The sequence below is a fragment of the Chamaea fasciata genome, unplaced genomic scaffold (genome assembly GCF_029207755.1).
Source record: "Chamaea fasciata isolate MVZ Bird 193981 ecotype frontalis unplaced genomic scaffold, bChaFas1.0.hap1 SCAF_4, whole genome shotgun sequence".
NCBI lineage: Eukaryota > Metazoa > Chordata > Aves > Passeriformes > Sylviidae > Chamaea > Chamaea fasciata.
Window position 1 is genome coordinate 78,711,396 of NW_027094089.1, and position 12,690 is coordinate 78,724,085.

General features: G+C 40.4%; 1 protein-coding gene across 1 annotated transcript in view; it reads right to left on the minus strand.

Moving 5' to 3' along the window:
- Nucleotides 1-12,690, minus strand: part of CHM (CHM Rab escort protein) — a 54,406-nt gene that overhangs the window by 39,689 nt on the left and 2,027 nt on the right. Inside the window, exon 2 of the mRNA XM_066182187.1 lies at nucleotides 3,797-3,863. Within this exon, the coding sequence (XP_066038284.1) occupies nucleotides 3,797-3,863 (67 nt within the window). The remainder of the gene's footprint in view (nucleotides 1-3,796; nucleotides 3,864-12,690) is intronic.

Here is a 12,690-nt window from a genome sequence, read left to right on the forward strand (position 1 = left end):
CTACACCAATATTAAGTCATGCATATTCAGACTATTTTAAGTTAGAACTTCCAGTAAGAGAACATTATTTTCACAGAAAGTTACAGAAGTTTGTTCGTGAGCTGTCAGACATCCTTCATGTGAACATTCCTCAGTTCATCAGTTTGGTTTTCCTTTGAAATTATTGGTTCTACCCAGTGTTGAGGCAATCCAGTGTGTCCAACAAAGCACTGCATGACCCTGCTGTGGAGAGCTCCATCCATGCTGAGGAGGTGGCACAGCCCTTCTCCAAAGGAAAATTAACCACAGCTGTCCCTCCTTTCCTCTGGTGTCTGAGCACCCTTCCCAAGCTGTGCAATGCCACCTCAAATATACATTTTCCTCTCAAGTAGCAACTTACAGATTTTATCCTGGAATTTTAATGAGCTTCCCTGAACTACATGATAAATCAGGATTGCTTAATTTTCTCATCTGAAAACACTACAGAAGGAAGACAGAGCAGACATGATTTCTGACATAATGAGCAAAGTTTATAGCAGGTCTTGAAGAGGAATTCAGAGAAGAGCTAGCTAATGGTTTTACAACTGGGACTCCTTTGTAACTAAATATTTTTGTTATAATTTCCCTGAAGATGAACTGAGGAATTCCTTAAAGTAATGGTCAAGATCAAAGCCTAATTAAAGCTAAAATACTGTTCCAAAATCTCAAGGCCTAAGCTCCCCTCTCCTCTTGCTATATTAGCAAACAACAAAGATGGATATTCTCTCCCTTTTTTAGGGTTATAATCCAATTACTCCCTAACGAAAAACAGGAAGCATTTTGAAGGTGTACAGCAGAGGTGGAAAATACTTTTCTACCAAGTTAGAGCACAGATGTTTTCCTTCCCTAGCATACATTATTTCCTAAACTGTATTTGCTCAAAATCCTCCCCTGCTACCTGGCATTCACCTGAATTACAACACTGCTCCTTTTCCTTCACATTTTTCAAATGTCTTATTTACAGTTTGGAGCTAACAGCAGCAAAAAGTTTTGCAAACTTTTGGAAAAAAAGTACAATTTTACCGATGCAAAATCTTGTCTCTTCTCCTGTGTCAGCTTTTCACTTTTTTCTTCAGTTACCAAGACCACTTTCAAAATAACTGGCAAATTCCAATCCAGAACATTGAAATCACAAATTGTTTCTGACTGATGAACAAGCTGAATCTGAACCAAGAAAATACCCAATGTGCCCTTCTGCAGACGGACCACAATTTGAAAAGCTGGACACTTCTGAAAGCAGGAGACTCACAATGAAAATGTAAGAGCAGCAAAAGCATTTGCTGCCTTCCCAGGGCCTTGGCACAGCCCCCACAGTGACACTCAAAGCTGCTGCTGGCTGGACAGAAGCTGCTGATGCCTCACCATTTCCCCCAAGAGCTGCCTCGATGTGTCTGTCCTGCATCTGATCTTCCAGAAAGAAGTCCTGACCCATCAGAGCAGCTGTCTTTTGCATAGGAAGTCACTGCCACATCGATTTCAAGAATCTGAACACAAAATGACTTATGTTTCAAACCCATAAAGTTTCCTGTGCTACCTACTGGCACACAGGCAAATGTGTTCAAGATTCCCATTCTGGCCCAGGGATGGCACTTAGGAGCTGCCTGGCTTTCAGGAGGAGAGGTTTAACCCCAACAGCTCCTGAGATCCTTCTGCCCAACAAAAGGGTGGGTGATGGCGGCAGTCACTTGTGCTACATCACATTATAACCTGGGATATGTACATGACCAAAGGGAATTACCATGGCCTAGCTGAAACCATGTTTTACTCTCTAATAGGTTTGCTGTGAGATTGTACCCTAAACCAAAACAAACAGAAAAAGTACTTTTTCAAAAAATCTCAGAAGATACCATAATTAACAATTTTTTGCCTAGTTTTCCTTATGGAATTTTTTTTTTTTTTGCAAGACATTGAACTGCTTATACAAGCAGCTGTTTGGCTCTCTGGCTGCTGTAGTCCCACAGCTCCCTCACTTCACAGCAGTTAAAGATCCAAAAGAGGGCTGTATGAAGACACAGGGTCTATTACAACATATATTTTACAAGTTCTGAAAAAAAAAAAAAAGTGAGGCTTGTCTAGCAGGAAGTGGAACCAACTACAAAAGCAGGGATCTTGGACTGGGGAGGTACAGGAATAAGGCCCAGCACACTTTTGGATGCTCAAATAAAAGCATTTTGGACACCAGGAACATTCAAGTGCTCTGCAGGCACTTGTATAGTCAAGTATAGTCAAAAAATAAAAAAAGTAACAGGCGTCAAGAACCAAGACATGCCCAGTTTGCTCTACTTCTCACAGAAGAGAAGTTAAAATTCTCCATCTTGACCGTCCTTTAACTTTGAATTAAATTTTATGTTGAAAGATAAATAAGCCAATGAGGAAGGACGCAGATAATACAACTGAAGCCTACAAATGCGGTATTCCAGTGGTGAATGTCAAATAAAAAATGTAGCTAAACATGCCTCATCCCTAACTGCCCTACTCTCGGTACCCAAACTGGTGCATAACTACAGACACAGAATTAAAAGAGGAAAATAAACAAAGAACCAACAGCAGAAACTTGAGCAAGTGGTTAGGAGAAAGTCTTTTGCATGTGCTCAATTAGTACAGGAAGCATGTTCACTTCAAGTAATCCACTTTTAGTCTCGATGTACCTTTCTCCAGCAGCTTCAAATTTAAACTAAGTGCCAATCTCCACATTTTAAATTGCAAATTACTTTTCTAAATCATTTAACAAATATCCTTGAAATTTCACATGTCAACAGCTCATTAATATCTACAGTAAATGTAGCTCTCTGAGAAGAAGCACAGATTTTATGTTTATTAAGACAGATAGCTGGCACAGAGAAATAGAGCTCCTTCAATTACTAGTTGGCAGAAGCTAACTTCAGTTTAAAACCAGTCTACAGCAATTTATGGCAACACTGCAGTGAAATGACTATTTTGAATAAGATTAGCTACTGCTGATGGCAATGCTTGGACAGTGTTTATAAATCAAACTCAGAACTCAGTATTTTATAATACGCCACTTCTGAACTATCTCCTATAATCACCTATGCAGTATATTATGATAAATGCAAACACGGCTGGAGATTAAAAGTAATAAAATAAAGTACACCAGGTAATGAGAGCAAGTAAACTATAAACAAAGACTTTATGCATATATGTTTGCAATACTTGGTACCTGACTTACCTTGGGTCTTTCTAGGGAACAACAGAGTAATCAAAGCACATCTAACACAGCGGTTTCAGTAACCCCAAATCTCATTTCTTTATACACTGAGAAAAATTTGAATTCATGATTCTGATCATTAATGAAGGGAACAACTTCCATTGTTAAAAGGTGATATTCATCATAGCTAAAAACAGGCATGGATAACAGAAATCAAAGTTCCAGTGGCCAATACTATTGCAGACTCTGACAGCCAATGAAAACAAAAACCTGAAATAATACAAGTCATTCTCAGCAAAGAGAATGGGATAATTACTGTCAGGACTGAGAATCAGTGGCACTAAACCTGTAGCCATTCCTGCCTGTAGCAAAAAAGGAGCCATCACAGCATCCTTCACCACAGCACTGATGTTCCAAATTCTTGAGCTAGCTTCCAAAAATTGCCTGCTCTATTGATGGAAATAACACCCCCAAAATAAGGCAGAGACAGAAACATAACATTACTTGGTGCCAGATGAAGAGAGAGGAGTCCTGCAGCCCACACTGACAGAGACACAGAAACCCTTCCTGTAAGTTTAGCTCCTAAAAAGGGAAATTACTGGAGTAACTTACGAATCCACATGAAGAACTCTCTGGCCACTTCTGGCACACGCTGCTGCAATAATGGACTCAGGCAAACCTGAAATGACATGTGTAGTTTTTAGAACTTAGCATGCCATGATACATTAAAAATTGCAGTAACAGTAGAACTTGGTCAGAAGCAGGCAACTCAAACAAAACAAATTTTACAATGTGAGTCACTGAAATTTTTAACAGTCCCATGCTACTAAAATAATGAACACTATTTTGTACTCTTCAACATTTTGCTGACCCTCTTAAATGCGACTTTGTTTTTATTCTTTTAATAACTGTATGGCACATAGCACTTGCAAACACTACTGAGTTAAAACCTGGCACCAGCATCTTCTCTCCACACCCCGCTATCATAACCAGATTGAGTAATTGCCAGCACAATGATACCCACAGTTACATCCCGTAGTTACCCAAAGGATGTAACCACATCCCTGGTAAAGCAGACAGGTATTACCTGAGGGCATTTTTGTGTATTTGTGTCCACTTCAGAGTGAACAAAAAGACTGTGATTGTCCTTGAGTGTTATCCCATCAAAATCTCCCACGTTATGCAATTACACTCTACCAAAACAGGATGTTTTCACTATATTTAGAACAACTATATAGGAGAAAAGCACACCAAAAGGCTGTGATATCTCTACCAGCAGTACATGCTTGGAATGGCACAGGATCCCACTGGAGTTCAATAAATAAATGGGGCCATTCTGTAATGTCTGCTCTCACTCCCCAGATTTCACAATGCCAGTAAAATGCCTTGGATTCTGGAGCAGGTTCAGAAAAGCAGGACAACTCACCAGCTAAGCTCCGTGGCACTACCTTCTCTCAAATCTCTTTTTCAATGACCTGTTGGCTGTTTAAGCAAGTAATTCAGGAACAGCAACTAAAATTCTAGAGACTGGTATTAAGAGACACTTAGGCCATGTATTCAATTAAGGGATGAGATTAAAGGAAGTGAAAGGAGTGTTTGGCTGATTTGATTTCCAGCAGCACCAGAAGCAGCTGCATTGGTGCAACTGCAGAGGCAGAACTGGAAGGAGAAAAAGCAGCTGTGGAAAGGCACAATCTGCTCTGGCTCACTCCACGACAAACATCATCCCCAGCAGAGCTCCTGGCCTGCCCTGTCTGTTCCTGAGACAGAACAGTACCTTCACCAACAAATAAAACCTTGCAGTCTAGAAAACATCCCCTGGGAGACTGGGTACACCAGACTACAGTTTCACCAACTCTTCAAACCAGCAAAGGCCAACACAATCATCAAAATAAAGAGATGCAACCTCTGCCCTCATCACCTGCCCCTCCTGACCTCCTTCCATGGTGATGTCCAAAAGTACGAATGTTTGTATCAATACAAAGAAGGAAGTTTAGGACAGGCGTGACAAATTGTTCAAGAAAATAGCTACAACTTCCCTGCAAATTTTCTGGTTTTAATGATTACTTTTTTGATGGATTAAAAAAAAAATCCTTTTCTGAACTGATAAAGCAGAAAAAGTGAGAATAGTTTTGCATTGCTGACCTTCCACACCAAGTGAAGGTTTAACACAGAATTAACCTCCTGGGCAGAAGGAGGGATGAGCAGTTGCAGCAGTCCCTGGGATGTTTACTTCACAGCCTAGAAAGTACAAAAGTCTTCCAAGTTGAATTTTTGGAAACAAGAGTTCAAAACACAGACCATTGCAACCAAGGAGTCAAGGAGAAAAGACATAAGTGCAGCACACACTTCAGGACTGATATGAGACCCTGGCTGCACACAGTCATTAAGTAAGAACTCCACACTCAGCTGTCCCCCCATGTTTATATATATGGTTCATTTCGCTCCCTCTATAAACTATCTGGAATAGAATCTACAACTGCTCTTTGTTTGGAGTTCCCGAGAAAGCTTTTCTTTCCCTCATTGGGGCACAGAGAGTATTACTCTAGAAATGGAATTGAGAAACTTGTTTCTCCCTCTTTATTGATAAAAGCCACTGAGAAAGTGTTGTAAAAACATCACCAGTGCTGCCTGGGTGACCCGGGCCGAGTTATAGCTACCAGGGCATAACTGATTGCTTTAAGCTTGATCCAATTGATACTGTGTTGGAGGTCTGTTCTTCCATTAACCTTGGATGAAATTGTTCCCTGAATTAGCTTCCTCACTCTTGAAAGCTGGCATCAATTTTCCTCACCAACCCTGTGCTCCTAAGACACTGTGGCCCCCCACGCAACCAGCGGTAAGAGTGGGAACACGGCCGCGAGGTGAGGCCAGCACATCCCAGCTTTTGGAGAGGCTCCCAACAACCTGAGGGAACAGGACACCCTTTGTTCTTGGGTGACAAGACCTCAGGAAATCCAAGAAATAAATAAGTAAGACCGTCCCATGGCACCAGTTTCTGAATTCTCTTCTCCAACAGAAACAAGACCACAGGGAAAAGAGGCAGCTCTGTCAAATGCAAGTTACTCCTACGTGCAACCTGTACTGCACGGTGGTTACCGAACAAAAGCCTTTTCCAAGAAAGAGGGTTCTGGACAATTACAATATAGTTATACATTGTCCTTCTCTACCTAAGAAAGTAACTAACTTGGAAAAGCCTGCTTAGAGAAATGGCAGTTTATGAAATGATAGCATGGAAAGCTGAACTATCCCATGGGAAGCTGAAAACTGAACGAGAGCATGTGCTCAGAGTTATGCAAAGTAAGTTATGCATAACAGACCTATGCAAAATAGGTCCCCTTCAGATAATTCAGTAACAGAAATATGTATTTTTAGAAAATGTTCCTACTTGGAAACAGCTTTCCATTCTGAACTTTGATTTCTCAAAAGCCCTAAAATGGATTATATTCAGATTTTGAAATGTGTTTGGATCCTCACTACCAGGCAGGGCACACTCTGGATTCCAAAACCCTTAATGAGTATATAAACCTGGATATCTCTGGTCTGTTTTCCTTATGAAGGATCATTCCAACACTTCCCGCTATTCATCGCCCTTGAGGATCAGTCACCTGCTGGCCTGGCCAGCTTAAAGGATTAAGGACATGTATCACTCCTGATATTTAATGTCTGCGCACAGACAGTTGAGTAATGATTTGGATCCAGTAACATAGATCACCAAGAACACCAAAACTGAAACAAGACTCTGAATCTCCTTTTAGATTATTGTTAAAAAATTCTAAGAGTACACTATCAAACTCAGCAATCGAATTACTGAATCATCTTTGCCCTCTAGTACAATTAATAATAACCAACAATTTCCTACTAAGTTAGAACACGTATTAGTTACTATGAAAGACAGCTCCCGTTTATTGTACCTGAAAAATCTGAAAAGGGCTACTGTTGCATACAGGTAAAACCTTACAAAGGGAAGGCCCTGTGAAGCCCTGGCCCAAGCCTGCGACTTTGGCCAAGCAGAAAAGGACTACGGGAAAGTGACTCAGCTGAATTAGAGGTAGAAAAACAAGTTATATAAGCATTACAAGTTCCTGCCATGGGGTATGGTGATTGGTTGAATTACGTCCGTGATGATTTAAAGGTATGTAACTGATGAAGGCTTAACTGTTTAGGAAAGCCTGCTTTTTAGAGTGAAGCAGCTCTCCTCTCCACCTGCCTGGGGACTCTACTTCACTACGGACCCTCACCTCACAGGCTACTGCAGAAGAACCTTTTCTCAAGTAACATTCCAAATCCGAACAATTTTTAGATTTGCAATGGTATTAACAGGAAATAAGAAGTCTGAAATAGGAATTGCATGATCCAACCACAAGAAAGCAGCAATAGCTCCAGAGTTCAGTGTGTTATATATAAACATCTGGCAGCATAAAAGGGATTTATGAGGAGGAATTAGGAATCCATATAATTCTTGTATCATTTTAACATGCTGATTCAGAAGTTCTTTGTATTTGAGGCAGAAACAATTCAGAAACAGCAGAGCTTGTTACCAAGAAATATAAACATGTTTTCTGCTTCCTGGCCCTTTCATATTCTCCCCTTAGAATGCTTACATGTGAAACATTTGCATTATGAATTGTCCTGCACCTCACTTCTCTTACCAGGAAAAACAAGGACAAAGAGTTTTCCCTCCTGAAGGAGCACTGGCTAGTAGCAGTTGGAATCTTTATCATCATTCTTTAATGCCGTTGCCTTTTTTCTCCACTCACTAACCCTTCATTTATCAGATACAGTATTGAATCAGCCCCTCTGGCCTCTCAGGAAAACAATTATTTAAAATTTCAGGGAGACAGGACATTCCATCTGCACAGAGATGTAAGAATAACTGCAAAATTAGCAGTTTTACTCAGGGGTGATGTCTGGATTGGTTGCTAACATGTCCTTCCAGGTAGAATTTCATAGGTGGTACTTGACACCCACCCATCAGCAGGCAATGCATTCACTGCCTCACTGGAACGCTCAGCAAAGTCAAAGTGAACCAACGTGGGAGTGTTTCTGGTGTTGCTGCAGGTACAATGCTGACTGCACACTCGTCCTCCTGCCTCAGGCTTCCCGTTGGAAAGAAACAAAGCGGCAAGCAGACTGAACTGTAACAATAATTAGCTCCAATTAAACTAATAAACATGGTGGCAGGGCCATTTCAGCACTCAGAAGAAACTGAGGCTTGTACCAATGTTTCTTTCAGCACCCTGGGGAGTGCTGGGAGACTCCGGGGCTGCCTCAGAAGGGGCTGCAGACGGGAGGAGGGTGCCCAGCAGGCACAGCGGGCCCAGCACAGCCCTGTGTGAACAGTGAGGGTTCCCTGCCCGGCCCCCTCCTGCAGCACTCGATGTCACTGCCACTGCCTGAGCACTGTCTCCATCCCAGCCCTCCTGGACAAGCCAAAGGCAGATCCATCTCAATAAATCTCAGAGAGGTGGCTGCTGCAAGCTGACCTTGAAGTCTGCATCTGGTTGTTTCTACTAACCTCTGACCAAGATAATCTCCATTATGTGAATTTTTGGAGCTTCCCTATGAAACAAAATAAGCCATACTCTCACTTTCAAGAACAGTGTTTTAGAAATAAAATAGAAACAGAGGAATTAGCTACACATTATTTAGTTATACAAAAACCAATTCTATTTTTAGTTGCAACACAGCAAAATTAAAGTCTGAGGTAACTGCTAAGGTGGAAAACTTTTTTTCTTCAGTTTGAAAAGCCCATTAATTACTGAACCCTTACAAAATAATGTATAATTCACCTCTGTGTGATCAAGAATTAATTTTAGACTTACACATTGTGTTTCCTGTTTAGCAGCTGTACTTGCTGCTCTAGTGCTGCACTGCCTCTTGCAGTGCCTGGAAAAGGATGCAGTCTTTGCCCCAAGCAATTTCTAAACTAAACACTTCCTATCTGTGGGAGCATCTTGGTTCCCAAGCTGCTCATTGAAAACTGTTCTGCAGTCATCCAGATGATAAGTTTTTACTGAATTACACAAGACCCATCTTGAAAAGGCCTAAATGTTTAATTTGCTTCAGTCCATCTACTAAATAAATCACAAGTGGCTTTTTCATAATATGAAATGTTGAAGGGAAATATATAAAAATGTTGAAGCATAGACAATTTCGAAACAATCTTCTGGAATGAGACAGTTGACCAGCTGCAATACATTTTGTTTGCATCTGAACTTCTAAGAAGAAAAGAGCAGCTGACTCTGGAGGAGCTCACTACAAAATATTCATGGTGTGTTTTTGGTAAATGTGAAATTTTAAAAGTTTTTTATAGTTTAATTGCGAATTACCTTGTATATAGTATTTTAAGTTAAAGATTATTAACTAAAATTGTTTCACTATTTGCTCATATTGCAGAGCAGTATCAGACAATAGTTTGGCATTACAGAGTAGACATAGAAATGCCAACCCACTAAGAAAAGTAGTAACACATTACTGGTCAAGAGAAAAGTCACAAGAAAAAAGTTTCTTCCCCTACACTGTAATTGCATTCAGTTATCTGTGTCTCATCAGAGGAACTTGGCAATGAAAACCATTCAGTCTCACAGTTGGTGTAAATGTTTTATTTAGAAAAGGAACAAAAGCACTTAGGCTTGAAATAAAAATTTAACTTCTTCCTAAAAATTATACTCACACCAAGCAGTGTTCTCCAGCACATCCTACAGCTCTGTCTGTAAAGAGTCTAATCTTTGGTTTAGAGCAATGGCAGCACATAATGCAAAGCACTTGAACTAGAAGATCTGTATAGCAAGACACATACTGGGTTTTATTTTCACTTGAGCCTTCCAATCCTTTCTCTTCCTTTTCTGCTTCCCCAGGGGAAAAGAGCTTGCTCTCCACACTCCTTATACATTTTTAAGGATATTTAGGAAGTTTCTCCTGCATTAGCAGTTCCAGGTAGCTCCCTGGGTACCAGCAGGGGCTCTCTCTCACAGGGTGCCCTGGCAGAGCCCCAGAGAGCAGCTCCTGCAGGAGAACTGAATCTGCAGCTCTCTGGCCTTCCCCAGGCAGTGGAACCACATTTCCTACTGGGATACACAAACCTGGTGTCCCACTGTTCCTCACTCAGACTGGAATTTCAAAGTACCTTACTAAGCCTTTTTCTAAAGGAGTTTTTCACCTTGATATGCAGATGACCCACTCTGTATTTTTCACAATAGTCACAGGAGGCCCACAGGCTCTGATTGTGTATGATCAGCAATACAATCTGGAAAAGCTGCAGAACACAAACTGGCTGAGAAGGACAACAAAGGGTCCACAGAACAATGAGTTTTCCCACAAGAGCAGCCAGGGACATTGTGGGAGCCTAAACCTCCCAGGCAGCTATCACAGCACTTCTGCTACATCCTAAAATCCAGACTGGAAGCCAGGCCAGAACACAACCCCTTCTATTTTAGACAGGTTTAAAAAATCAGTAAAGAAGATAAAGGTACATGTGCACGTGGAGAATAATGAAAAAATGAAAGGGGGACACACACAAAGAGGACACAGGACAGGACTGTGAGTCAGTATTCATTTTGTTTGGCATTTAAATGGACAGGCAATGACTTATCTACAAATGATTATAGAAACGTGGGTCTATTTCCTCCTTCCAGACAACAACATTACAAGTCAGTGCCGCTGTGTTAGTCCACAATGACCACTGGTGTCAAAAAGTATCCATCTTCAGTTGGTTTTCCATTGAGCTTTCATCAACTCTAAATAGCTGCTGATATAAACTGAAGACTGTGCAGTTATATAAGAAAACGTAACCAAAATATCAGCACAAAAGATGTATTTGAAAATATTTCGTCACATTCTAAAAATATCCTGCAATTTTTTCCTAATAAAATTATTATTAGGAATTATTATTTTTCTTTATATCAACCTTCAATGTTTACTTTTAAAGTCACATCTGTAATATTTGGGTTAGTTTTGTAAGGTATATTTTAAAAATTGTGTTACTATCTGGAAGTGATTTTTCCTAACACACTACACTTACATAAGATAAACATAAAGTACTTACACCACTCCCAGCATATTGAACAATAAATAATAGATTCTCCTGACAGGACTTTGATGACCTGGCAAAGCCCGAGTGCTTTCAGCCAAAATCATATGAAACCATAAATCACTTTTTATTTTATAGAATATTTCAAAATGGATTCCTGCTTTCTACCTTGAAAGTCATTTCATGTGTTATTTATAACCACTGAAAACCAGAATGGAAAGAAAATTGCATAGAACTAGAATATTTACTGTGGCTGCTTACATAAAGAATAACTCCTTTTTAGAAAAAAATTAGAATTACTGGCAGACAAACTTGTGAATATAACACCTTTCAAAGAGCCACATCCTTTACAACTTTCCCAGCAGTTAAGGCAGGTCTTAAGGAGTGTCAGAGACAAGAAGTCAAGACTGAATACAATCCAATCCACTGAAGAAATTCCAAGGCAAACATGACCCTGCACCTGTATCCACACCACTCTGCACAGCCACAAAGTTGCTAGTCTGGGCACTTACCGGGGTTTCTGCCCTAAACGCTGCTGAATGTTTTGGCTACGAATTTTCCTACTTGACAACTGGCTGAAAACAAAAAGTCTGCCACTGACCCCCAGTTCTGCTTTTAGACCGACAAAAATCACTTCATAGAGAAGAGACCTTCCCAAACAGCAGACCTGCTCTGAGGACTGAAGATCCTGGATGACACCTGCTTTGGCCAAGAACCATCTAACAAACCCACTCCTGCCTGGTTAAAGGGTAACTCGAGGACAGCACTGTGTTCAAAAAGCAGGAAAGCAGGGATATGAGAGACCTGGAGGAGACAGGGAGGGGAGAATGACTTCAAGGCCGCAACAAAACAGAAAGGAGAGCAAAACAACACCATAACAGCTTTAATCCTCATATTGTGCTGGCCATCAAAACCCTCAAGATAGGCTCACCAGACTCATGTCATGAGATGCTCCGGTTTTCTTTAGAACTATGGATGTAAATTCCATGATAGGAGTGAAACTTCAGCTGCTGTACCCACCAGGACGAGTATTTCTGTACCCACATCCACTTTGCTCTAAACTTGCTCATGCAAGAAAATAACTGAGTTAAGGAAAAGGAATTTCTTCTAAAAGAAAATTTCCTTTTCCCATAGCAATACTGATGAATTAATTGAACCTGGACATTTACTGAAGCACTGATGACTAAAATTTAGTTAAGGTTCTATTTGCACTAAGCTTACTACAGGGAAACAGTTAAACGACCATGAAATAAAAACACATTCAAATCTTATGTTACCACTCAGTCTAATTACTAAATTTAATAGATGCACAAGTTGTAAAACCGGGGAATGGCCACACATGCAGAAATTAATACAATTACTACTATGCATTAAAAATACCACTAAACACAAACGTTCTAGTTATTATGGTATGCCAATTAGATATTCATAGGTACACTCAGCCCTGGTAACAGCATTAGAAACCAGAGAGTTG